This window comes from Panthera uncia, chromosome D2 (genome assembly GCF_023721935.1).
Source record: "Panthera uncia isolate 11264 chromosome D2, Puncia_PCG_1.0, whole genome shotgun sequence".
NCBI lineage: Eukaryota > Metazoa > Chordata > Mammalia > Carnivora > Felidae > Panthera > Panthera uncia.
The window spans coordinates 6,918,688-6,943,463 of NC_064818.1; the positions used below are offsets into that span (position 1 = coordinate 6,918,688).

The 24,776-nt window shown below is 47.5% G+C and overlaps 1 protein-coding gene across 1 annotated transcript in view; it reads left to right on the forward strand.

Moving 5' to 3' along the window:
• The window catches only part of PAPSS2 (3'-phosphoadenosine 5'-phosphosulfate synthase 2), a 70,730-nt gene extending 50,970 nt beyond the window's left edge, over positions 1-19,760 (forward strand). Inside the window, exons 8-12 of the mRNA XM_049646043.1 lie at positions 4,157-4,362; positions 13,568-13,703; positions 15,550-15,818; positions 17,152-17,381; positions 17,873-19,760. Of these exons, the coding sequence (XP_049502000.1) occupies positions 4,157-4,362; positions 13,568-13,703; positions 15,550-15,818; positions 17,152-17,381; positions 17,873-18,014 (983 nt within the window). The 3' untranslated portion in view covers positions 18,015-19,760. The remainder of the gene's footprint in view (positions 1-4,156; positions 4,363-13,567; positions 13,704-15,549; positions 15,819-17,151; positions 17,382-17,872) is intronic.
• Positions 19,761-24,776: the final 5,016 nt, after the last annotated feature.

Sequence of the window (24,776 nt, forward strand, 5' to 3'; positions counted from 1 at the left end):
AGTAGTTCAATTATTATAATTAGATATTTATATTAATTATAAATGGTTAAGAACATAATTAAAAAAAAAATCCAAATGAACCAGTTGGAATTGCTAACAGTTCATGATCCAGCCAGTTATAAGAGAATAATGCTGCATTCTTCTGTTGATTGGAGTCCAAATAACAGGAAATTTCTGGATCAGATGCAGCTGTTGTCTACAATGTCGTATTTGGCTGACAAAAGTAAATTTGTTTCTAAATTATTGTTGCACATTTTGTCCCTGGGATCTAAAGAATTTATAATCCTTTCTGCTAATTACTTCTGAGTGCTGTTCCTCAGTTAGTTTTGCAAATCCAGAATGCTTTCTCTACTGCATTTGTAAAACATTTTTAATCGATGAAAGATAAATCAATTTTAGATGCAATTTAAATGGACGCACCTGGTTGGATTGTGGATAATTGTACTTCATTTGTTTGTGATGTGTGATTATGCATGAATTTAATTTCAAGCTATGATGATTGATAGTTGTAGAACTGGGAATGAATACACAGCTTTGTTACGACTGTAAAGTTCTGCACTCTACCAGAATGAAAAGGTAAAATTCTGAAGATACCATTTATCTTGGGCATTGTTTTCATCACCGTTGTTTTCCTCGTTGTTATTTAAAAAGCCCAGCTAAGCAATAAAAAGCGATTTCGTTTTTGCGTAGAAACGGCCCTTGTTTCACGAAACACGGAGTTATGTGTTGGACTAGCCATGGACTCCGAACCCAGCAGTCGTTTCCAAAGCGAGATGGATCCCTGTAAGATCGGTGCTCGCTTCGGCAGCACGTACACTAAAATCAGATCACTGTAAGATCAGTCTCGGCAGACGACCGGCACACGATGGAAAAGGCTGACAGCCCGAGTCAACGTGTGAAACCGTGGAGGGTGCTTCAGCAGAGTGCCCTTGTGGGATAAGTTCCTGCGGTAGAACAGTTGGTAACGCTCGTAGAGAAAGCACAGTAAATCTGCTTATACTGATTGTTGGTGCAGGCGGATGAGTTTGGGCGGCCTCAATTCTCAGCAGACCTCTTTCCCTAACTCCCCGAAGATTAGCTCTCTTATCTTGACCACCTGCCAGGAAGGGCCGTTTCCCCAGGTCAAGGCCAACGTGAACGTGGCTGAGAGACTACCTTGGGCAGGAACGTAGTGGACCGAAGGAGGTGATTGCCACAGGAAAGTGCTGGAGCCCTTGGATTTCAACCTAGAATAACTGCCCGAAGCCAGCACTGCAAGGGCGTGGTGGGCAGACCTAGGCTCTCTCGGGCTTCCCGCTCGCTTTTCGCTTTGCATTTGGTTTTCCTTCATTTTGGTCAAGTCGCTATAAGCAGTGTGGTCAGTAATCCACAGAACGCATGCTATCTAGTTAGATCATCGACAGCCTTGAAGGGGTTCCTGTTAGCCTCTCTCCCCTTTTCTCAGCTCGACTGAGCGGTAGGATTAATCATCTTCCATCATCACCCTCCACTGGCGAAGCGCTAGACGGCAGGGCCACTCTCGGCAACCCAGCCATGTACGTAGTATTTGTCAGCCCATCTCTCAAGTGGGGCAGCAGCACAGGGAAGATGAGTGGCACAGGCAGTCAGTGGGAGAACGCCTGAACTTTGAAACTAAGGAGTTATTTGAACGACAAAACGCCTGACTTCCTGTGCAAGCGTCCAGCTTGTGGTTTACCAGGGCTCCCATGGCGGGTCACAGGGTTTTGAAGGTTAGGTTTAAAAGACTTCATGAATCGAGGGGGTATTTCCTCAGGTCCATAAATAACTGCATTTGTTTCCTATGGAGTTGAATGCTTTCCTTATTCACATGCTCTTGTTCCCTTCTGAGTCTTGAACTTGGGAAGCCCTCCTAAAGCTTCCTAAAATTCTTCACTGTCGTACACTCAATGGCGTGCCCCATTTTCTTGCCTGTAAGTACAGCAGACGTAGTTGGTGGATGTTTGGCGTCACCATAGAAGTGGGGAGACAGCTGGTTGTTTCTTTTTTTTTTTTTTAATGTTTATTAATCTTTGAGAGAGGGAGAGAGAGACAGAGACAGAGCACAAGCGGGGTAGGGACAGAGAGAGGGGGAGACAGAGAATCTAAGGCAGGTTCCAGGCTCCAAGCTGTCAGCACAGAGCCCGACGTGGGGCTCGAACCCACGAACCGTGAGATCATGACCTGAGCCGAAGTCAGATGCTTAACCGGCTGAGCCACCCAGGTTCCTCTGGGTTGTTTCTTTTATATTATCTGGCCTCATTAAGAAATGAGATGTTTCCAGGAAGCCGGATTATAATCTTTGAAGCCCCAAACTAAAAAACGACTACATCTTTTAACCATTTTGTCTAGAAGTATTTAAAAATGTACTGCTAAAAAACCCCAAATGATTTCATATTCACTTTAAAATATGTGTTAAACGCAAGGCAACTTTAAAAGTGACTTCATTGGGGGCTCCTGGGTGGCTCGGTTGGTTAAGCGTCCAACTTCGGCTCAGGTCATGATCTCACGATTTGTAGGTTCAAGCCCAGCATCTGGCTCTGTGCTGACAGCTGGGAGCCTGGAGCCCGCTTCGGATTCTGTGTCTCCCTCTCTCTCTCTGCCCCAACCCCGCTCACACTCTGTCTCTCTGTCTCTCAGAAAATGAATAAATGTTAAAAAAAATTTTTTTTAAATAATTTAAAAAAAAGTGACTTCACTGCCACTATTGAGCTGAGTGGGAACATAATGGTGCCCTGAGGGGTTACTGGCCCCACACAGAAGGAACCCCTGTGACTCTCCTTTTGGTTTCTTTATTAGTCAGGGTTCTCCAGAGAAACAGGAGACGGGTGGGGGGGCGTGGGGGTCACAGACAGAGAGGGAGAGATTGATTTTAAGGAACTGGCTCTCGCAGTTGCAGAGCCTGGCAAGTCTGAGATCTGCAGGGTAGACTGGCAGGCGAGAGACCCCGGGGGAGACGTAATTCAGCCCCACAGTCTGTGGGCAGAATTCCCTATTCTTCCTAGAAAGTCCGTCTGTTTCTGTTGGGTCCTTCAAGCGATTCTCTGAGGCCCACCACCTTACGGAGGGTAATCTGCTCTACCCAAAGTCCCCTGACTTACATGTTCATCCCATCTTAAAAATACCTTCAGAGAAACATCTAGAATAATGTTCGACTGACTACCTGGGAACTGCAGGCTAGCCGAATGGACACATAGAGTTTCTACATCAGTTTTTAAGTCGTTTTCCTGCCTCTTCCTTTGAGGCCAAGCTGTCGCGAGGTATGGTTACAGCTGAAGACGTAAATTCTCTGAACACCACCTCCCACACCTTCCAGTTTGTTGTGTTGTATACGGAGAGACCAGAATGCCAGTTGACTTAAATTCTTTGTAAAGTAGGATACTTAGCCTCAGGGGGAGAGGTGCTCGCTGTCCATGGGAAATGCATGAGTTTTAGGAAACCAGCTTTGCATGGTTTTCCCTTCTCTCTGTTTTTCGACTGGTAGTTCTCTATAGCAGTTGGGCTGGTGAGGATGTTGGTCCTCAGGTCAATCTTTTCGATAGCATTTAAAGGTGACGCTGAGCCTGGACCATAGTAAACAGAGCAGGTGGATGGCTTGGTCCTTCCTACCCGCTAGTGTTAATGGTCTGACTCTTTTTTTTCTCTCTCTTTTCAATACAGTGTGTTGGTAGCACAATGAGAGCCTAAACAGAGAACAAGAGATTGGCCAATGTTGTTACAGGACTCATTTCCAAGAGAGACTAGAGGTTTGCGTTTGGGTTTGCTTGGCCAACCTTTACTTTGTGTAATTGGATTTCTAAAGACCTTAAAACTCTTTGGTATGTTGAGGTCAGCACCACGCTTTCAAAAGGGAACTCAGAAGAGAGATGTCCCCTCCTCAGTCCCCAAATTAGGTCACTTACTGAAGCCACCTCCGTGATTTGAAACGCAGCCCACTTTTCACAGATGCGCCTGTCTCTTGCTTTGAGAAGCCTCTCAAGGACTTCTTGTCAGACCCCCTGGAGAAATTGCTGCGGCCAACACAGCCATGGGGGATTTAGGTCTTCGTGCCCGTGCACTTCAGGCAGTGTTTGAATGCACGTTGTGCGCATTCGAATCGCCCTTCAAGGATGGTACACCTTGGATCCCGTATTCACGCATCCTGTGGCTCTTTCTATAGATGGAGTGATCAGCATGAGCATCCCCATCGTGCTGCCTGTCTCTGCGGATGACAAGACGCGGCTGGAGGGACGCAGTGAGTTTGTCCTGACCTACGATGGACGGAGAGTGGCCATCTTACGAGACCCCGAATTCTACGAACACAGAAAGGAGGAGCGTTGTTCCCGTGTGTGGGGGACGGCGTGTGCAAAGCACCCCCACATCAAAGTAAGTTGCAAGACCTCTGGAAGGGCTCTCTTGTTCTTGTTCGATTTTGGATGAAAAGCGTTCCTTTTTATTCCTTCACGAAGGACTTAGCAACACCGGGGTAGATGGAGGAAGGCATTCCTAAGGTGGGACTTACAGGCTTTGCCTTGGGAGATCTTGTTAGAAAGGGGCAGAAAATGTCTTCCTGTTTGAGGGCTGCTCTGAACGATCCCCTGAATCCCCGCATGATGGTGACTCCCTCAGCTAAATGGGAAACGACTGGACCGGGTATCATTTAGCCTGGCACCTCAAATACAGGGCAAAAGTCAGAGCTGCAGCGGTGCCCCAAACTAGGGCTTGTGGTGCTCTCCATCTTGAACATTCACCGGGGAAGTGCATTCCTTCATGCAGAATGGGTCCAAGCAAACCCTGGTAAGAGACTCCAAGTTCATGCTCTGTGGCCAGCTGAAGGGGGGTCAGTGACATCCTTTCAGTGAACAGAGCTCAGCACATATGGCGGCAGAGTTTCCAGAGGGAAATAGCGCGTTTTTGTCAGTGGCTATTTTAAGACTGAAAAATGTGGTCATCTGATTATGATCATCTTGAGTCCATCCTGCCTACAGGCAAAATAGGCTAATCTTCCTCAGATTCCTTCACAACCTCTACTTGGTGGGGGTCGGGGAGGGGCAGGAATGGAAAATACCATGGAATCACTGGGTGTGGTTCATTTCCCATAAAGACAAGTATGTGAAACTGAATGCAAAAGCCAACCCTCACCCAAGACCAGAGCATTAGGGTTGAAATTTTAAAAAGCCTTAAACTAGTAATTCGACTTACCAGCTTCCCCAGGGGGCTGGAGTAACAGACTTCCAGAAAATTCATGGGGACAGAGAGCAGTTTGAAGCCCAGGAGACACTAAGAAGCCTTGTGATCAGACAAGGTCTGGGCCTCAGTTTCTTCATTGATAAAAGGAGGGGCCAGACTCAACTCCAGAATCTCTCTCAACCCCATGACCCTAGAAAATGGCTGTTTGAACAAACCTATTGGTACTGGTCGGGCAAATGTTTGTTTTGTTTTGTTTCCTTTAGTTGTGAAAGGTTGCAAGGTAAGAGAAGGGCTCTTTCAAGGCCCCCGGTGACGTGACGGCCTCTGAACACAAGAGATTAATGGGCAGCTTTTCATTTATCGGACACGATCCGTCCTGCAAATTAAGCATCTTTAATTTTAACGCACATCCAGTTCAAAGTCATCTGAACAGGGTCCAAGAGGCTGGCAGACAGTCCTTGAAATGGCTGGGCGCTGACTGAGAGTGATTTCAGGAATTGTGTCCTGGGCCTTGATCATGCCCTGTGGTGCATTTATTTCCTGATCATAATTGCACCGGGTTGGGATGTTATCTTCGGTCAGTGACCTAAAGGATGAATAATAGTGACCTTTTATCCTCCTACCTCAGAAATTTCCAGATTCAGAAATCTCTGGGCCTATCATCCACATCTACATGATAAGCGCTAAAAGAAAACAAACAAACAAAACCCCCCCTCCCCCAAAACCTAAGGAAGCCCTTAAGCAATTATTTCTTTTCATTTTGTCTCACAACATGTGTTGGCACTTGGAGTTCAGAATTTCTTTCTTTTCTTTTTTTTAAGTTTATTTATTTATTTTGAGAGAGACAGAGAGCAAGTGAGCACAGGGGAGGGGCACTGGGGGGGGGGGGGGAATCGATGTGCAGGGCTCGAACTCCTGAACTGTGAGATTATGACCTGAGCCGAAGCCAGATGCTTCATCACCTGAACCACCCAGGTGCCCCGGAGCTCAGAATTTCTTAGAAGCAGGCATGACCTGTGGTCTTGGTAATACAGTCGGTGGCCCTTCTGTTAGAACATCAGGGGGGACTCTGTAAACATTCCCAGTGAGCTAATGGCGAGAAATGGGCCATGGAGAACGAGACAGAGGAAGCCACTCACGGTAGATTCTACACTCGGTGTTTACCAGACACACAACACATGGGATTTATGGGGGGAAGGGGCTCTTCTCGTTGCACCTTTGTTTTTAGCACCTCAAAATTTACAGTAACGCTAAAAGGTGTTATTTTTCTTTTTAACCCCAAACTTGCAAAAGTCACCCCTTCCAAAAGTAACCGTGGGCCTTGTATTTGCACTTGGCCCTGGGAGTGACATTTGTGTGAATGGTCGGCCACCACGGAAATGGTCTGCTTCCTCAGTTCCCCACGGACACCGCCCTGACCCTCCACCCTAGTCCCCCCCTCATCGAGTTGCTCACTGAACCGTGTGACACGACATCAGGTGAGGTCACGAGAGCAGGTAAAAGTTGCAGAACTAAACCCCAGAGGAGCCGTGTTGCTGCCTCCCAGCCTGCTCCCAGCATGCTTCCATGCCCTGATTATTTTGCGCAGTGATTACTCTCGTGAAGCTCCGAGGAATCATTAATCCCATTTACGGACGTAGAAACCAACCGCTTGGGGCGCGGCTTCCCCATGAGGCGTAGCAGTGAGAGAGGGTCTGCATCCCGAGGTCTGCAACATACAGCATGTGGTCCGTTAGGTCCACGGCATCCCCTGGGGAGCCTCACAAGCTCCCACCCTCACAGACCCTGGTGTACTTGGCCGGGTCTGGGTGCCAGGGTGAGTCCGGGAAGGTCGGGAACCATGGCGTTAAGAGAATTCTTCGGAGCGGTTTCCCGCAAGCACTCAACACCCACACGCCCAACGCCTCCCCAGCCCTGCTCCCCAACGGCGGTCCACATCCAAATCCTGGACGTCCGCCTTGCTTCTTTCTCCTCCCTGCTTCGTTCCGCCGTCGGGTCCTGGCGATGCTCCTTCCATGTATCGCTTGAACTTGCTCACTTCTCTGTTCTACCGCGTGTGGGGCCGTTCACCTTGCCCTTGTCCTGCCCCACCGGCCCCACTGTTTTGTCACTTCTTAGTCTCCTGCCACCTCTTGGTCAGCCCCCAGCAGTGCCAGGGCTGGGCCGCTGGAAGGGCTGACCGCGCGGAGCCTGAGCATAGGTCCCTCCGAAGGCAGTGCCTATGCGGGACAGCAGGTGCAGTGGCAGGAACAGCGGGTTTGGAGGGGTCCTGGGGGTCCTGGGTGCCCTGTCCTGCCATCTGGGAGACGGCTGTGTGCACTTGAGCTCTGCCTCTTCTCCCGTCTGCAAATGAGGCATGAAGGCCCCGTTCCCTCCATCCCCTCCGACTTCCTTGCGGCCCCAGGCCTCTCTGATGCGGACAGAAGAGCACAGAAATGGATATATGCTCTCCACGTGCACCGCCTGGGTTGTCTCTGCCTCTTGACGCAGATCTCTGGACCCTGTTCTCCTTCTCTGCATTTCTGTTGCCTGGCCCAGCTCCCCTTTCGCTACCCTGTTCGATTCCCCCCCCCCCCCCCCCAGCCCGTTCCTCCCTGCTCTCCGTGTGCGCAGGTCTGCAAACTCCAGCTGCGTTCCTTTGCCCGCTTTTGGCAGGAGGCTTGAAGCAGGTGGGGGCTGGGCGATTGGGCAGAGCCACTGAACCTCCCAGCCTGGTAGCGGAGTCTCAGTTCTGGGGCGCGTTGGACCACCCTGGGGAGAGAGATGCCCTTTGCGCCCTCCCCGTCTCAAAAACGCCCAAAGCATAGTGTCAGCACTGCTTTTCAGATAGACACAGGCCTGGTTTGTGAACCACGTTGGTTCCATGTTGCCTTCACCAGCAGAATGGTATAGGGTGGACCCCTAGCGTCCAGAATGAGTTACTGCACTCCTAGGGATTTGGGGTGTTCACGTCTTTCAAAATTTTATCTGTAGCCTGACTGGGGCAATGAAGAGAAAGTAAATGGACAGGTAAGGATATCTGACAATATCTTATTAAGTGACTTTTCTCGGCACCGAGTTTAGAAAGGGGGCCACGGACCCAAACCCTTGAAAATCACCCTCTGTACCCAGAGTTTCTCAACGCCAGCACTGTTGACGTTGGGACTGGGTGATTCTTTGCTGTGGGGACTGTCTCGTGCCGTGCTGGGTATGTAGTAGCATATTTCTGGCCTCAGCGCATTAGATGCCAATAGCACACCCTTCCCTGCCCCCATCATGACAATCAAAATTGTCTTCAGATATTGTCAAATGTCACCAGGAGGGGCAAAATCGCCCTCTTTTGAGAGCCACGGCTGTATCCCAGTTCCCCAGATGTTGAGCCCCGATGGAATGCAAATCATTATAAGCTCCAACGTCCAGCCACAACAGGGGATGTGAACCAGGGGTATGCACACCCTGGGTGCCTTGGCGTCTTCCAGCTCAGCGCTTTATCTTCCATCAGCTTTATCTCGCTACTCCTGCGCCCTCTCCTCAGCTGTCATCACAGGTGGCCATATTGTCCTTGGACAGCACGAGAGCAGTCATGGAATTTGATCAGTGGAAGGGTTATGAGATCATTAACTGATGGAGAAGTTGGACTTTCTATAACGTCCATCTCAGCAACTGAGACCCTTGCTTTAGCAAGGTTGTAGGTTGTAACTGATCACATCGCAGCATTATATGGGGCGTATTTAGGTTTATGACAAAACAAAGGTCGTGTTTTTCTTTTCTCCCCAGCCTTATTGAGATATAACTGACACATAGCACTGTGTGAGTCTAAGGTGCACTTTATGACCCAGTTGGATGTCACCAAGTGGGTGACATGGGGTGACACCCATGTGTCCTGTCAGGCCCGAGGGTGTCTTCCCTCCCATGAGGGGAGCGCTGGCCTTTCCTCCCTCCATCCCACACTGGCTTGTTCTTCCTTTTTGTTCCTATGGCCGCTCCTCATGCCAGGCTCACCCCTAACATTTGTGGGGCCCAGGGCAAGGCCAACATACTGCATCTGAAGGTCACATGTCTAACTCACGAACCGTCAGAAACAATGTGTCCCATCCTTCTTCTCTGACAGCTATGCCTTGAGAATAACCCGGAAGGTCAGATTCCAAGGTATGCTTCTTGATTCTGCACTAGAACACGGTGCCGTGTGAAGAGTTGACTCCTGGCCTGCAAGGAACCCTCCTTCCTCTTCTATGCTTGGCCTTGTCCCACACCATGAGGGCGCCCTGGGCTGGGTGTCCAAGCTGCACCCACACCCCTGGAAAACTCCCTTCACTTGGCCAGTCTCCAGAACCAGTGCTGCCCTGGCAGGGTCCACCCTGGAAAGACAGGCGGGGGCAGAGGGGTGAAGCGCTCTGACTCCTGGGAGCCAGCTCGAGGCTCCTTACGCAGGGAATTCTGGAGTCCCATGCGCACAGGTCATGACCTAGACCTTGGAGATGTAGACCAAGTGCGCCTGCCCCCCCCCCCCCCCCCCCGAGGCTTCTTTGCCCTGACAGAAAGGGGCACAACCACAGAGGGGAAGAGTGGGGTCATTGACAGTGTGAGACACGGTGCACAGAGTGTTTCCTATAGGTCTCCATTTCCTGTCCCTCACTCACCCTTTCCCAAAGTCACCTTTTCAACTGAGACTTTGCCAAGTGAGGGTATTACTAGTAACCGCAGTGAAATCCTCAGTGAGTAAAAAAACAGGTCATAATCTATCCATTTATCTATGCCCAAAGCATATAACCTAACATTTACCATCTGTAGCATTTTTGAGCGTACCATTCAGGAGTGTTAAGTCTATTTACTTTGTTGTGAAAGGAAGGGCCAGAACGTTTGTTTGGCAAATCTGAAAATCTATACCCATCAAACAACAACTTCCCTCCCCCTCCCAGGTAGAAGCCCTCCTATTTGCTGTTTCTATGAATTTGACTCGTTTTAGATGCCTCTCCTAGGAGGGATGATACAGTATTAATCTTTTCTGTGAGTGCTTTTATTTCATTTAGTGTAATATCTTCATCCACGCTGTAGCCTGGGACAGGCTGTTCTTCGTTCTTTTTTTTTTTTTTTTTTTTTTTTTTTTTAAATTTTTTTTTTAACTTTTTTTATTTATTTTTGGCACAGAGAGAGACAGAGCATGAACGGGGGAGGGGCAGAGAGAGAGGGAGACACAGAATCGGAAACAGGCTCCAGGCTCTGAGCCATCAGCCCAGAGCCTGACGCGGGGCTCGAACTCACGGACCCGCGAGATCGTGACCTGGCTGAAGTCGGACGCTTAGCCGACTGCGCCACCCAGGCGCCCCTGTTCTTCGTTCTTAAGGCTAAATGATACTGTTGTCTGTATGTGCAAGTCACGGTTTACCCATTCATCTGTTGTTGGGTCCTTGGACAGGTTCTACCTCTTGGCTTTTGTGAATAGTGTTTTTATGAACACGGGCGTGCAAATCTCTTCAAGATCTTGCTTTCCATTCTTTTGGCTATATGCCCAGAAGTCGGATCGGTGGATCGTATGGTAGTTATATGTTCTAATTTTTTGAAGAAATTCCACAGTGTTTTCCACAGCAGCTGCACCAGTTTACAATCGCACCCACAGGGCACAAACATTCTGATTTCTCCACATCCTTGCCAACACTTGACATTTTCTGCTCTTGCCAGTAGTCATCCTAACAGGGGTCAGGCTTGCATTTTTCTGATGAGGGGTGATGCTGAGCGCCTTTTCCTATCCGGTTGGCCATCTGTAGATCATCTCTGGAGAAATGTCCATTCAAGTCTTTCACCCATTTAAAAAAGCAGGTTATTTAATCTTTTGTTGTTGAGTTGTAGGACTTTTTAAAAATATATTTGGAACATTAGCCCCCATTAGATGACTTGCAAATATTTTCTCCCATTCTTAGGTTGCCTTTTCACTCCGTTGATTGTGTTCTTTGAGGCACACAAGTTTTAAAGCTTCAAGTAGTCCCATGTCTATTTTTGTTTTGTTGCGTGTGCTTTTTGGTGTCCTATCCAAGAAACCATTGCCATGTCCAAGGTCATGAAACTTCTCCTCTGTTCACTTCTAGGAGTTTTAGAGTTTCAGATCTTACATTTAGGACTTTAATCCATTTTGAATTAATTGTTTTTACAGGGTATAAAGTAAGGCTCTAACTCTATTCTTTCATCTGTGGATATCCAGTTTTCTCAACACCATTTGCCAGAGACTGCTCTCTTACCATCCAGTGGCCTTGGCACCCTTCTCAAAGATTATTTGAGAAAAACAAGATTTTAGCTAATTAGTCTGTGCTTAGCCTTGGGTGTGGATTTGGCTACATACTGCTGCTCTTTGGACATTTTCTTTTGTTTTCAAATTAGAGATAACTAAGAAAGATGCTCCTTTGGAGAGTTTCCTTAGTAAGTGTGCTTAGCAATAATTAATTGGTAGAAAACAACTTGCCTGATTTTTTTTTTTTTTTTTCCCAGCTTCTCTATTCTGGGTCCTTATTGAAAACAGTCTAAAGATACATGAGGTTGTATTAGGAATGCACCGGCAGTGGTCCTTGGAGAGTGGCTCATAGAACACTGGGGGTCCCCAAGACCTTTCCCCAGAACCCCAGTCTCAAAACTGTTCATACTCCTGAGACATTATTTGCCATCTTCACCGTGCTGACGTCAGCACTGAGGTACAACAGCAGTGGCGAATAAGATTGCCGGCTCCTCAGACTCGGGACAGGGACAGCCGGCCGCACTCGGGTGGTTGTGCCCCTCACCACACACACTTGCAGGAAAGGCAGTGCCAGCCTCAGTTGAGAAAGTTCTTTTATCTTTTTTTTAATGTTTATTTTTGAGAGAGAGAGAGAGAGAGAGAGAGAGAGAGCGCGCGCACAAGACGGGGTGGGGCAGGAGAGGAAGACACAGAATCTGAAGTAGGCTCAGGCTCCGAGCTGTCAGAGCCCGATGTGGGGCTCGAACTCACGAACTGTGAGACCATGACCTGAGCCGAAGTCGACGCTTAACCGACTGAGCCACCCATGCATCCCAAGAATGTTCTTGATGAAGCTGTAAAAACAATTACTGAACCTGGACACTTGATCATCTCCTTTTAATAGTCTATCACCAGGCATCCAACTTAGGCTCAGGTCATGATCTCACGGTTCATGAGTTTGAGTCCCGCGTTGGGCTCTGTGCTGACAGCTCAGAGCCTGGAGCCTGCTTTGGATTCTGTGTCTCCCTCTCTCTCTCCCTCCCCTGCTTGCGTTCTGTCTCTCTCAAAAATAAAAAAACAACGTTAAAAAAAAAGTTTGTGTCAGGAGACGGGCAGTGCACACGAAAGTGCTTTTGTCACACGCACGGATACACAACGGTTGCCTCAGTCGGAGACTCAGTCGGGCACCTGAGCCGTGAGCAAAACCAGCCACTTTTCCAGGAAATGCGGTTTTTGCTTAGATGACTGACAAACTATGGCTACTCAGACTTGGTTATTTGGCAGATATTTAAAAACAAAAACAAAACAGTGAACGTGTCACTTGAAGGAAAACAATGGAGGGTGTTGGTTGCCAATGATCTCAAACTGAGCTTTCAAATGAAAAAATGCTGGAAAGCTTTTATTTGCCACAGTGGGTCTGGCATCTTCCCAACACTTAAAAAATTGATGGTTAATAAATATCAAATATTGATATTAATGGCAAGTATATAGATATTAATATTGATATTGATATCAAATATCTATTTTTTTTACATCCTAAACTGAAATATGTCGACATCTGAGAAACTGACAAACTCAGTGAACCAAGAGTTTCTTTTTTTTTTTAAACTTTGAGAGTGAGGGAGGGAGGGAAAGGCAGAGGCAGAGGCAGAGACAATCTCAAGCAGGCTCCACACTCAGCATGGAGCTCAATGAGAGGCTTGAACTCACAACTGTTGAGATCATGAACTGAGCCAAAATCAAGACCCAGACGCTTAACTGAGCCACTAAGGCCCCCTTCACTGCCTTCTATTAAGTCAGACATTAAAGAGATTTGCAAACATGTAAAGCAATGCATTTCTCTCTCTTCTTTCTTGGAAAACATTTATTTTTAACTAAAAATAAAGTTATTTATATTACTATACAGTAGGTTTATATTAATCTTAAGCAAATTAAAAAATATTTTTAAAATTTCCCACTTTTAATTTCTAATACGGAAAATACGATAGGCAAGAGCCACAAAAACAAAAGCTCTTTGGGGGGTCCTCAGTAATTCTGAAAAGCATAAAGGGGTTGAGAGACCACATAGTTTGAGCAAGGCTGCGCTAGAAATGCTTAAGAACTGAAGGTGGTTCTTCAACAGGAACCCGAGATCGGTTCGGAAGGAGAACATTTTTTTTTTTTCCAGGTAAAACAGAAGCTGATCTAATCTCCAACACCTTTGCTAACGGTCTGTTCTAGATGGTGATGGAGAGCGGGGATTGGCTGGTTGGTGGAGACCTGCAGGTGCTGGAGAGAATCAGGTGGAACGATGGGCTGGACCAGTACCGCCTGACACCTCTGGAGCTCAAGCAGAAATGTAAAGAAATGAATGCTGGTGAGTAGGCTGGCTCGAGTGGGTGCGTCTGTTAACACTTGTCGCCACCCTCCCGTTACACAATTAAAGATACCAGGAATCGGCAGGTTTATAGTTAAAAAAAATATATTTTTTTAATGGTTTTAAGTTTGAGAGAGAGAGAGAGAGCGAGCAAGCAGGGGAGGGGCAGAGAGAGGGAGGGAGGGACAAAATCGCAAGCAGGCTCCAAGCTCGGTGCAGAGCCTGATGCAGGGCTCAAACTCACAAACTTTGAGATCAGGAGCGGAGCCAACACCAAGAGTCTGACGCTTAATTGACCGACTGAGTCACCCAGATGCCCCGGCATGTTTATAGTTTTCAAAAGCTGGAAGCCTCCATCAGCATTTGTATTGGCACAGACTGGAATGAGCGTATAAGGTTGACGTATATCCATATACAGGAATAGTTGCAGCCCGTTAACGATATGCATGGACACAGAAAGACACCCTGGCTGTATTTATTAAGCAAAACCGCAAACTGCAGAATAACATGCAGAGCAGAGTTCTGGAAAACAAAATAAAATAACTGTTCTTAAGTTAAATAACTGTATATAAGCCAAGGTCTGTGCAGAGTATGTGCCAAACCGCAGGTGACAGCGGCTGCTTCTTGGGGACAGGGACCAATGGGCAGGAAGATTTTCATTTTACGTATTTTGAAAAAGAGAGAGAAAAAAATCATGATAGGATTTTAGGTAGTTTCTATATCCTATCTTGGGCTTTTCTGTATTTCCCAAATTTTCCATAATGGATATTTCTTTCATAACTAGAAGGAAAAATTAAGCCTCTCGGGGGTCCATTATTTTTTTTTAAGTTTCATTTATTTATTTTGAGACAAAGAGTGAGCCAGGGAGGGACAGAGAGAGAGAGAGAGAGAGAGAGAGAGAGAATGGGAGAGAGAGAGAGTCCCAAGCAGGCTCCGAGCTGTCAGCACAGAGCCCTGACGCTGGGCTCGAACCCACAAATCATGAGATGGTGACCTGAGCTGAAATCAAGAGTCAGACGTTCAACCAACTGAGCCACCCAGATGCCCCAGGAGCCCATTATTAAGTGGAGTAGTTTTGGAGATTTTTTTTTTTTTTTTGACAGTTGAAGGTGAAATATTTTTTTACGTCTTTAGATTATTGAAACTTTTCCCAGGCCCCAGAAGGTGCTGGTCATGGTTCTTGTGCTGGGGACGTGAGAGACAGGAGCAAAGGGTAAACTGAGGACTGACCAGCACCAGCTCTGGTCTGAGCCGTGCTTGGCTGCAAAGGCCCTGGCCACAGATGTCTTCATTTCTGAGTCAGGCTCTCCCTCTAGGGCTTCCTGCCTGTGTGTCCCCGCCCTGTGGATGCGGTCTGGCACTGTGGGCACCTTTGGAGTAAGAGTCCTGAAGCCCCAGGTGGAGTCTCTGGATGCTGTTTTGTTTTTTTTAATGTTGTATTTAGTTTTGAGAGAGAGAGAGAGACAGAGCATGAGTTGGGGAGGAGCAGAGAGAGAGGGAGACACAGAATCCGAAGCAGGCTCCAGGCTCTGAGCTGTCAGTGCACAGCCCGACGCGGAGCTCAGACTCCTGGACTGTGAGATCATGACTTGAGCCAAAGTCGGACGCTCAACCGACTGAGCCACCCAGGCGCCCCTCCTGTTGATTTTTCAAAGCTGATGGGCATAGCAAATGCTCTGTGCCTTAGACATAGCTGTGTTTCCTTTCTTTTAAAATCAAAGTTCTATCTGGCTTTACTAAACGATTCTTGCAAGCAGAGGGGAGCTCCCCTGCATTTCCTCTTGTTCTTGCAGACGAGCGACAGCGTGCACTTCCTTCACCTCGCCTTCCTCCTCTCCTTTCCCAGATGCGGTGTTTGCCTTCCAGCTGCGCAACCCCGTCCACAACGGCCACGCTCTGCTGATGCAGGACACCCGCCGCCGACTCCTGGAGAGGGGTTACAAGCACCCCGTGCTCCTGCTGCACCCTCTGGGTGGCTGGACCAAGGACGACGATGTGCCCTTGGACTGGCGGATGAAGCAGCATGCAGCTGTGCTTGAGGAAGGTGTCCTGGACCCCAAGTCAACCATCGTGGCCATCTTCCCGTCCCCGATGTTGTATGCCGGCCCCACGGAGGTGAGCTGTCTCCAGGCTGGGCTGTGGGCCTCAGAAATGTGGGCTCAGACTTGACTTAAGAGAAGTGAATGAGTCTCTGGGATCCTTTTCCCTCATGAGCAGATTCTGGAGTTTTCTGCTGTGTCTTGTTTTTTTTTTTTTTAATTTTTTTAAAATGTTTTATTTTTGAGAGAGAGAGAGAGAGAGAGAGAGAGAGAGAGAGAGAATGAGCGGGGGAGGGGCAGAGAGAGAGGGAGACAGAATCCGAAGCAGGCTCCAGGCTCTGAGCTGTCAGTACAGAGTCCCACACGGGGCCCGAACTCGCCAAACCGTGAGATCATGACCTGAGCCGAAGTTGGATGCTTAACCAACTGAGCCACTCAGGTGCCCCCTGGTCTCTCTTCTTTATCCAACTTCATTAGGTTTCCATTTCATTTCTGTAAAAATGCTAGAAACACCAAGTCGAGTCTGTTACGCACTGCCTCTGAGAACACGGAGGTTGGTGTGCAGATAAGGAGAATAATGCAGCTTAACTGGGGTGGTATTGGGCAAACTGTATTGAACCTAATATTCAATTTCCAAAGTCTAGTCACTGAGTCACCACACAGGCCCTGTGAGCTCCATTAGAAAGCCCCACTAAAAGCTCAGTGTCCCCTTTGATCATAACACAGAGAGCCTGTCAAACAGACTTTCTTTGTCCTCCCGGACCACCACTGTAGTGGGTTTGAACACGTTTGCAGGAAGTATGATGAACTGCGAGGGTCACAACTGTTTGGAATGCCCCAAACCGAGTTTAGTAAATTCTCTTCAACCAGATCAAAGTACCTGGTCTCTGGCTCTCTTCTCCACCCTCCATATTTCTATCTGAGCTTTAGAGAGGGCAGTTCATTTTGAAATCCCAATATTTGTGTCAAACTAGAATCGATGTCTGTGTATAATCAGCTCATTATTGGCGATCAGATAATCAAAGATGTTGGAATTTGTAATTTCCTTTAAACTGTGATTTATTCTGAATAGGGAGGGCCTGGAAAGTAAGATTCACATGGTTCTGTAGAACAGTAAGGTCCCCATGCTCCTGGCTCACCTGCCTGTTTAGAGAGAGCGATTAGGAAATATAACCTCAGGTTCCAGGAAGCTGGGGGGTCAGGCAGGGGGGATTTGGGTCTAAAGCTCCTACCTCATGTAAACAAGCATGAAGAAGAGCTTGGGGTCTTAGATACCCCACGGACTTCTGCACCTATTAGGTGATCCTGTCACTGAATTATTTTTACAGCAGAATAAAGGCATCTCTGTAAACAGGGACCCAAGAGTTGGCCAGTGGTGACCAGCATCTCCCTCCCGTGATGTCTCCTAGGTCCAGTGGCACTGTAGGTCCCGGATGATCGCAGGGGCCAACTTCTACATCGTGGGCCGGGACCCTGCCGGAATGCCTCACCCTGAGACCAAGAAAGACCTGTATGAACCCACTCATGGGGGCAAGGTCTTGAGCATGGCCCCCGGCCTGACCTCTGTGGAAATCATTCCATTCCGAGTGGCTGCCTACAACAAAGCCAAAAAAGCCATGGACTTCTACGATCCAGCAAGGTAGGTTTCCAGAGGAGGAGGCGTTCATCAACATCTGCTCAACCAGAAAGAGGCGGCAAAGCTTGGGCCCCGTGCAAGCTCTCCAGTGCTTCTCCACCTTCTCCTAGCAGGAATGAGAGTCCCTTGAAGGCCAAGACCGGTCTTACACATTGTGTGTCCCCGTAAAGTCGTAGCATGGCCGCCTGGTATGTCAGTAGAGGGTCCGTCCATAGCTTGCTTTCAGCATGTCTCCCCTGAGCTCAGAGCTCACGGACGCAGGCGGGGCAGCAGAAGACAGAGCAGGTACACGGGAAATGTCAAATGCATACCTGCTATCAGTCGCCCTTTCTTGTGCACATTCCTTTACTGAAGACCTAGTGAATCACCCATTCCAGAAAGTGCAGCATTTTACAGAAAAAAACAGGGTCTAAACACCCCCTCACCTACCGCGGGCATCTTTAGGTTTGATGTGCCTCACCCACGCTGAGTTCTGTGTTGCTGTCCTGTGACAGGCACAACGAATTCGACTTCATCTCAGGGACCCGGATGAGGAAGCTGGCCCGGGAAGGAGAGAATCCCCCGGATGGCTTCATGGCCCCCAAAGCATGGAAAGTCCTGACGGATTATTACCGGTCCCTGGAGAAGAACAACTAAATTGCCCTCCGGTTCCAGAAGTTTCTTCTTGAAGTGCTCTTGGATTCCCTTTTCTATTTTTGTGATTAGATGCTTGGCATATGATTGCTTCTCAGTGACTGATTTTTCGTGTTTTATGACAAGGTTAAAAATTGTGTCTATAATTTAAAGTCAACTTCAATAATATATAAAAGAAAGTCACACTGAAGACCACATCTTAGCAGTGACAGCAATGCTGTTATGATTTCAGAATGAAATTAGTTGTATTCTCTTCTGCATCTGATTAGGCAGGTCCTGGATTTCTTGATGCTTTGACCGTGTGCCTAGTTTCCTCACCAGAAGGTAAAAGCGTGTTTTCCGGCGTAAGTCTTGCCAACCTGCACTCGCCCAATGTCACGGTAGTAAAATAAACCAGGTGAGCAACCTCTTCTGTACGACTGACCTAAGGCGGGGGAAACAATCCTCACCCTAAGTGAGGGGTGGCTCGCATAAGATCCTTGCCCCTATGTCACCCCTCGTACAACCTCGCTGCCCAAACTTTTAGGTGCTCACCTGCCTGGAGACACCAAATGTGTGAAAATGCGGATTTAATCTCGGATCTATGCAACCTCGTTCTGCCAAGAAAGTTACGTTGTCTCATAAAGAAGTCTTAGCGCCCTTGTGTGAGTAATCGAAGTCCAGTTAAAGGGTGATTTTCAGTTGGAGAGTGGAGCGTGCTTTGACCAAAAGATTTGCACCCGAGGCTCCAACCATCTGGCATTGTTGTGGCAGGTTAATTTCCCTCCTCTTTGCTGTGGTCATTGTGTCCTGGGTGAGGCGGCACTTGTCGGCTGCAGCTGCAACGGAAACCAGTTCACACCATTAGACTAGCCAGCTGCTGGGATGGGAAGAGACCACAGAAAACGTGGCCTCCAACCCTGTGGTCTCACAGAGGACCACACTAGGCGATGCATAGCACATGCTCCGTGAGCTGCTGAGGCTGCCAGAAAAATCACCACTGGTATCATTTAGGAATGACTGGGAGGACGGGGGGCCCGAATGGGCACGCTGCCACTTGACTCCCTGTCTGGTGCTCTGTGTGCACTGCACATACGCCCGTCGGTTTGGCCAAGCTCCTTGCACCAGGGCACCCGCGAGGCAGACTTCTTGGATGCCAGAAGGTCCAGAGTTTTCTCACCAGTTTTGTAGTTTACGGCTGCAAAAAAAATCAAAACGCCAAAAAGCCCAAAAAACCCCGCATACTTTTCCAAAGACTTATGCTGTGCCGACACCTAACCTCCAATGGCTTTACTTCTTGGGAGGTGATCTTTTGTACTTTACGCAGAATTCCTTGTTGCCAAAGAATATATGAAGAAACGGTACCTTGTGTACTTGGGTCTCTCTGGGAGAGACTTAAAACTGGAAAGAGAAAACTGTGATTTTTTTTTTTTTCACATTCTCAGTTTTTTTAAATGCTAATCTTCGCTAATGAAAGCTCTTTTGAGAATAAATCACATACAGTGGCCACAGCAAAACGTAACTGTCTTTACGAGAATAGTGCCTGTATTGATTTAATCATCAGAGGTACTCATTGCTGCCTTTTTAAAACAACAGCGTATTTATTGAAAACATGAGACGGGAGGGATGTAGTGCCTTAACGGACACATTTTGTGATTTTAAAAAATATATTTAAAATTGCTTTTCTGCTCTTAGTACCACCATAGTGCAAATGACTGTTTCCATGGACAAGCAATGCTTGTTTTTGTTTTAATAAAGTTCTCAGAATGGAAGTGGAGTCTTTTCTGCCTGTGACGCTGAGTGGGGGTTGGCCCCATGAGTGCTGAGAGCTGTGTGACTTTCATAATTGGAGATGGACAGCAGCAACCCTTACACTGCAATTAGGAGGCTGTCTTTCCTTGTTCGAGTCGCTTTATAAACCGTGCTGTACGTGTGAACGGCTCCTCATGTGTTCAGGGGTGACTTGGTAGCTTAGGGACTCCCCTCAGGATGTCACTGCAGGAGGATCTGACCCTTTTCTTCCTAACTTGCTTCCTTTTCTCCAAGTGCCCGCAGGCAGTCCCCCCAGCAGGGTGGGGAGCGGTCTTTTTGCTGTTTCGTATTCGCATCATCCACTCCAGCACCTTTTCCAACGGGAGCCACTCGAGAAAGGGCACCTGTTTCCACCCCTGCTTTCAGTGGCCTCCAAGCACCTGGTACTTCGGGCTTTCCCCTCCCTGGCTGCCTCCCTTCTGTCCCAAAGGGTGTGGGGCAAATTTGGCTGCGGATCCTCACTTTGTAGAACGCTGGTGTAAGAGCCGCTGGAGGCTGCCACTCTTTGTCCCTCCCTCTTCCTGTCCAGACCCTGCTCACTCGTTCCTAGTGGCAATTAGCAGCACATAGTAGGGCAGGAAATGTGTTAAGGACACGGAGATACAAGAGGTGCCCATGGAGGACGCCAGAATGTACAGGGCAGGGGGAAAAAATCCTGGAAAGGCGTATGTAAGTCATTCAGTCAGATAATGGCAGAACTTCCAAATACAGTAAAACCTGGGATTGCGAGTAACTTGTTCTGAGTGTTCTGCAAGACGAGCAAACATTTTTCTTTCCTCCTTTTTTCATCTTTTTTCTTCTTTCTCTCTTTCCTTCCTTTTCTTCTTTCTCTTTCTTTCCCTTCCTTTTCTGTTTACTTATTTTTGAGAGACGGAGAGAGAGAGGCAGAGGCAGAGCATGAACGGTGGAGGGGCAGAGAGAGAGAGGGAGACACAGAATCTGAAGCAGGCTCCGGGTTCTCAGCTGCCAGCACAGAGCCCGATGTGAGGCTCAAACCCAAGAACTGGGAGATCACGACCTGAGCTGAAGTCCTATGCTTAACCAACTGAGCCACGCAGGTGCCCCAACGAGCAAACATTTCTAATAAATTTTACCTTTACAAATGAGCAATGTCTTGTGATATGAGGAGTTTGTGACACCGAACGTCACATGATCACAACTGAGCCAGTTCTCTCTCTCTCTCTCTGGGATTGTAGGTGATCATCTCCCATGTTCAGATGCTCGGTCTCAGGCCACAGTGTTTGGCAGAAATCAGTGATTTTTCAGAACGTTGGAAGGTGCCCACAACTGGCACTGGTGTATTTTCTGTCCCTTCAAAGCACCTGTGGACAGTCCTTTGCTTTTCCAGACAAGAGTGAGCTTAGGAATAGTTTGCTTCATTCTAGGCCAGGCTGCCTACAGATACAGACCGTTTCCCCTGCTGCCTTATTGCCAGTTACATGAAATACAGTCTATGACAAGAGTTTATTAATTCTGCACTGTGGTCAGCATCCACGTGAACGTATACAATGGCCCCGTGCAGAAAAAGATTCCTTTGAGTCGATAGATAGCAGTGATTCCGTTGGTGATAGTGAAAGTTGTCCTACACAATAACCCTCCTCTCTTCTGTCTCCCTCATACCAGCCACGAAGGTTTTCAAAGGTAAAACTAGGTAAGTACAGGTTATTTTTCTTTGTATTTTCTTTACTATTTTGCATTATATTACAGTATTGTAATCATTTTTATATGAATGTTTTTGGGTTGTGCAACAAATCCTCTGAGTTTTCATTATTTCTTATGGGGAAATTCGCTTCAATATACATGCTTTGGATTAGAAGCATGTTTCCGGAACGAATTATGCTCGTGAACCAAGGTTTTACTGGTTCAACACTCAGGCGATAGGATTTCCTTCCAACCCATCCTCCCTGGCACAAAGAAACAGATCTCGGTTACTTGAGAACACCAAGTTGGATTTCGTTTTTTCTTCGTTCTCCTCCTTTCTGTCACACGGCTTTCAGGTCTGGTACTGATCTTCAGAATTCCCTGACAGTAGGACACTAGGTGATCAGAAATTAGATGGGCACCAGACCACCAACTGCTCTTACGCCTGAAGTTTGGATGCAACAGTAACAATGCAGCTTTTGCCTGAGGTTTTGCTACAGGTTCCATTATCTGAGCGTTTCCTCACTACCAAAATGCATCAACTGTCAAGAATGAGCCACATACACAGGTACTGACAACCACGGATTTTTCTTCTCCCTCGGATGCACTTAGTTCTTTGATGAATATTTACCATTATCGGGCCACTCAGTGCCCACTCACCGAATGCTGAGAATCATATACAAGCAGGTGGCTAATATACACGCCAGAGGACAGCCTGGCTTTTCTGCTTATGTTGGAAACTATTTTAATGAAAATAAATTATTATGGAACTTACATTACCAAACATAAATGGGTCATTGGCTAGAGTTTGGAGATTTATTAGCCACAATATACAAATCCTACTTTCTTATGGGGACCCTCAGGGGAGGCAGTGAGTTTACCAACGGTTTCTCTCTTGTAACAAGGTACCTCCCACCCCGCCCCAGCCTATTACCCTTCCTGTAGACCTCTTAATTTGGATTAATTGCAGGGAAGGCCAGTCTCCATGAGTAAGATACTTAAATTATGGAATGTTTTTTAAAGTAATGCAGTTTTATCATTTTCAAACACATAAGTCACAAACGGATGGACACAGCTCTTTTAATTTCATATGTATTAATGATTGCTGACATCCATAATACTTGGTAAAGTTCTTAAATATGGTTGGTTTCGGGTTTTTTCCCAGAGGTTTAAACCTGCTGTGCACTTCGTTCACAAAACAATGTGACAGTTCTTACAAACTGTACTGCATTGTACATGCTTACGTGGAAAGAAAAATCTTGATTTATATTTATTTCACAAGCCCGCTTTCCATAAATAGTTCAAAGGCAAAATTCAGCTCAGCCCAGGTTGAAATAATGATGGGCTACTTGCATGAAAACAACTCCAGTATCAACATGGAATTGTGAACTTGTTAAGAGACTGGCTTTTTCATGTGTCTTCACCAAGGAAAATCTGCATTTATGGAAGATATTGATTCCATGAACCACTAAAGAGGCTGTAACCCCCATCCTATCCTCAGAAGGGAAAAGGAATTCTATAAAACAATCACAGAGAGAGCTACAGCTCCAACAGAGTCCCGGAAGGAAACAAGTCTAGTACACACAAACACCAGGCACACAGAAGTGTCTCCAACCCGCCTACATAATGGCGTATTTTGTAATCCGTGCCTGTTAGAGCAAGTGTGTTCACCGAGGCTGACAGCCTGCAGTGGCTGACTAGGCCGCCCCGTTTCAGAGCCCTGATGGGCAGGTCAGCCTTGCCGAGGGCCCTGCATCTGTCTGCCAACATGGCCACCGTTGCCACAGTGTGTGGCTTAGAGAGCTGGGATGCGGATGTAAAGACATCCATTTCAGCACGTCCATCACCGTGCAGACAAGGAAACAGAGGCCTGGAAGTGGGAGATGGGAGACGACTTTCCTAAACACACGATGACCGGCGGACATATTCATTTCCTAACTTCTAAAGCATTTCCATAGGATTCTTAAAACCATTCCAGGAGGTATACATTAGGATTCCTATTTAGAGATAAGGAGACAGATGCTCAAGGAAACAGATTTTGCCCAAGGCTACACTGCCATATGTATGTGTGTGTGTGTGTGTGTGTGTGTATGGCATTGTAGCCTTGGGCAATGTATATATATATATATATATATATGCACACACACACATATATTTATATATATACACATACGCACACACACATATATATATAATTATATTACACATATAAAAGTTTCACGGTTGGGATTGAAACCTATAAAGTTGGAAATGAACTTCACCTGAGTTAGAATTCTGCTAGAATGAATGTAGGAGGGCGTGAAAGACCTTCATTACCAGGGCAACAAGAAAAAAGCCGGGCAAAATAAAAATAATGTTTTTCTACAAGGCTCGCAAAGAACAGTAGCTACGAGGATTATTCGCCAACTGCCTTCCGGAGAGAGCTAAGCCGCTCAGGGGTGAGCGGGGCGCCTCGGTGCTTGTGCATACACTGGGGAGGAGACTCCACAGTCTGGATGCAGTGTATGGAAAAGCAGGCCTGCCTTAGATGGCGAGACTTTGCAGGGATGAGAATTCAACCAAGACTCACGTCACTGACTGAAATCTACAAACACATCACCTTCAAAAATAAACTCCCTGGCGAGATGATCCCCCTTCCCGGCATCTTGCAGAGCAAACGGTGAAAGAGGAGCTCAAGTCTTGCGCGTCCTCATGGTGGCTGGACGCCAGGACCCTGTCAGAACCGAGTCCACAGGGCCACGAACATCTGAACCTCACACCTCCCACCCAACCCATCTCCAATACCGCTAAGATCAAGAGGCTGCTGCAGGAGAGGGCAGGGGTGGCCGAAGCCCGGCCACCCCATCTTATGAAAGCGACAGCCCAGACCCGGCGTACCCGGGCCCTGGGATCGGGATGACCAGGCCTTCACCCTCACTGCCCACATAGGAAGAGGTCTGCGTTCCTTGGAAATAAAACAAAACCTAACATTATCCTTCTGTCTCCAGTGTTCTTTTTTTTAGACCTGTTATCTGGAACAAAATCAGGAATAAGTTAAAGGTCACCCAGCTAACACGCCAGACAAGCCAGGCGGCACTCTGGCAGCAGGGGCGAGTAGAGCGCGAGGTCCCCACAAGGCTGTGCCCACACAGTGCACAGTGCACTCCAACCACAGTGTTGGTGGCTCCCACTTCAACAGGCCCCCTCTGGTTACAGGATCAGCTCCGTTTGGCTCGTACCTATGGTATCACGCGATAAGCTGGTCCTTGTCATGTGTTTGTCCAGCCACCTGGTCCACAGTACTCACTTTTCTTTGGTTGAAATCCTGCCATCTGTTGCATTTAGTCGTGAGGA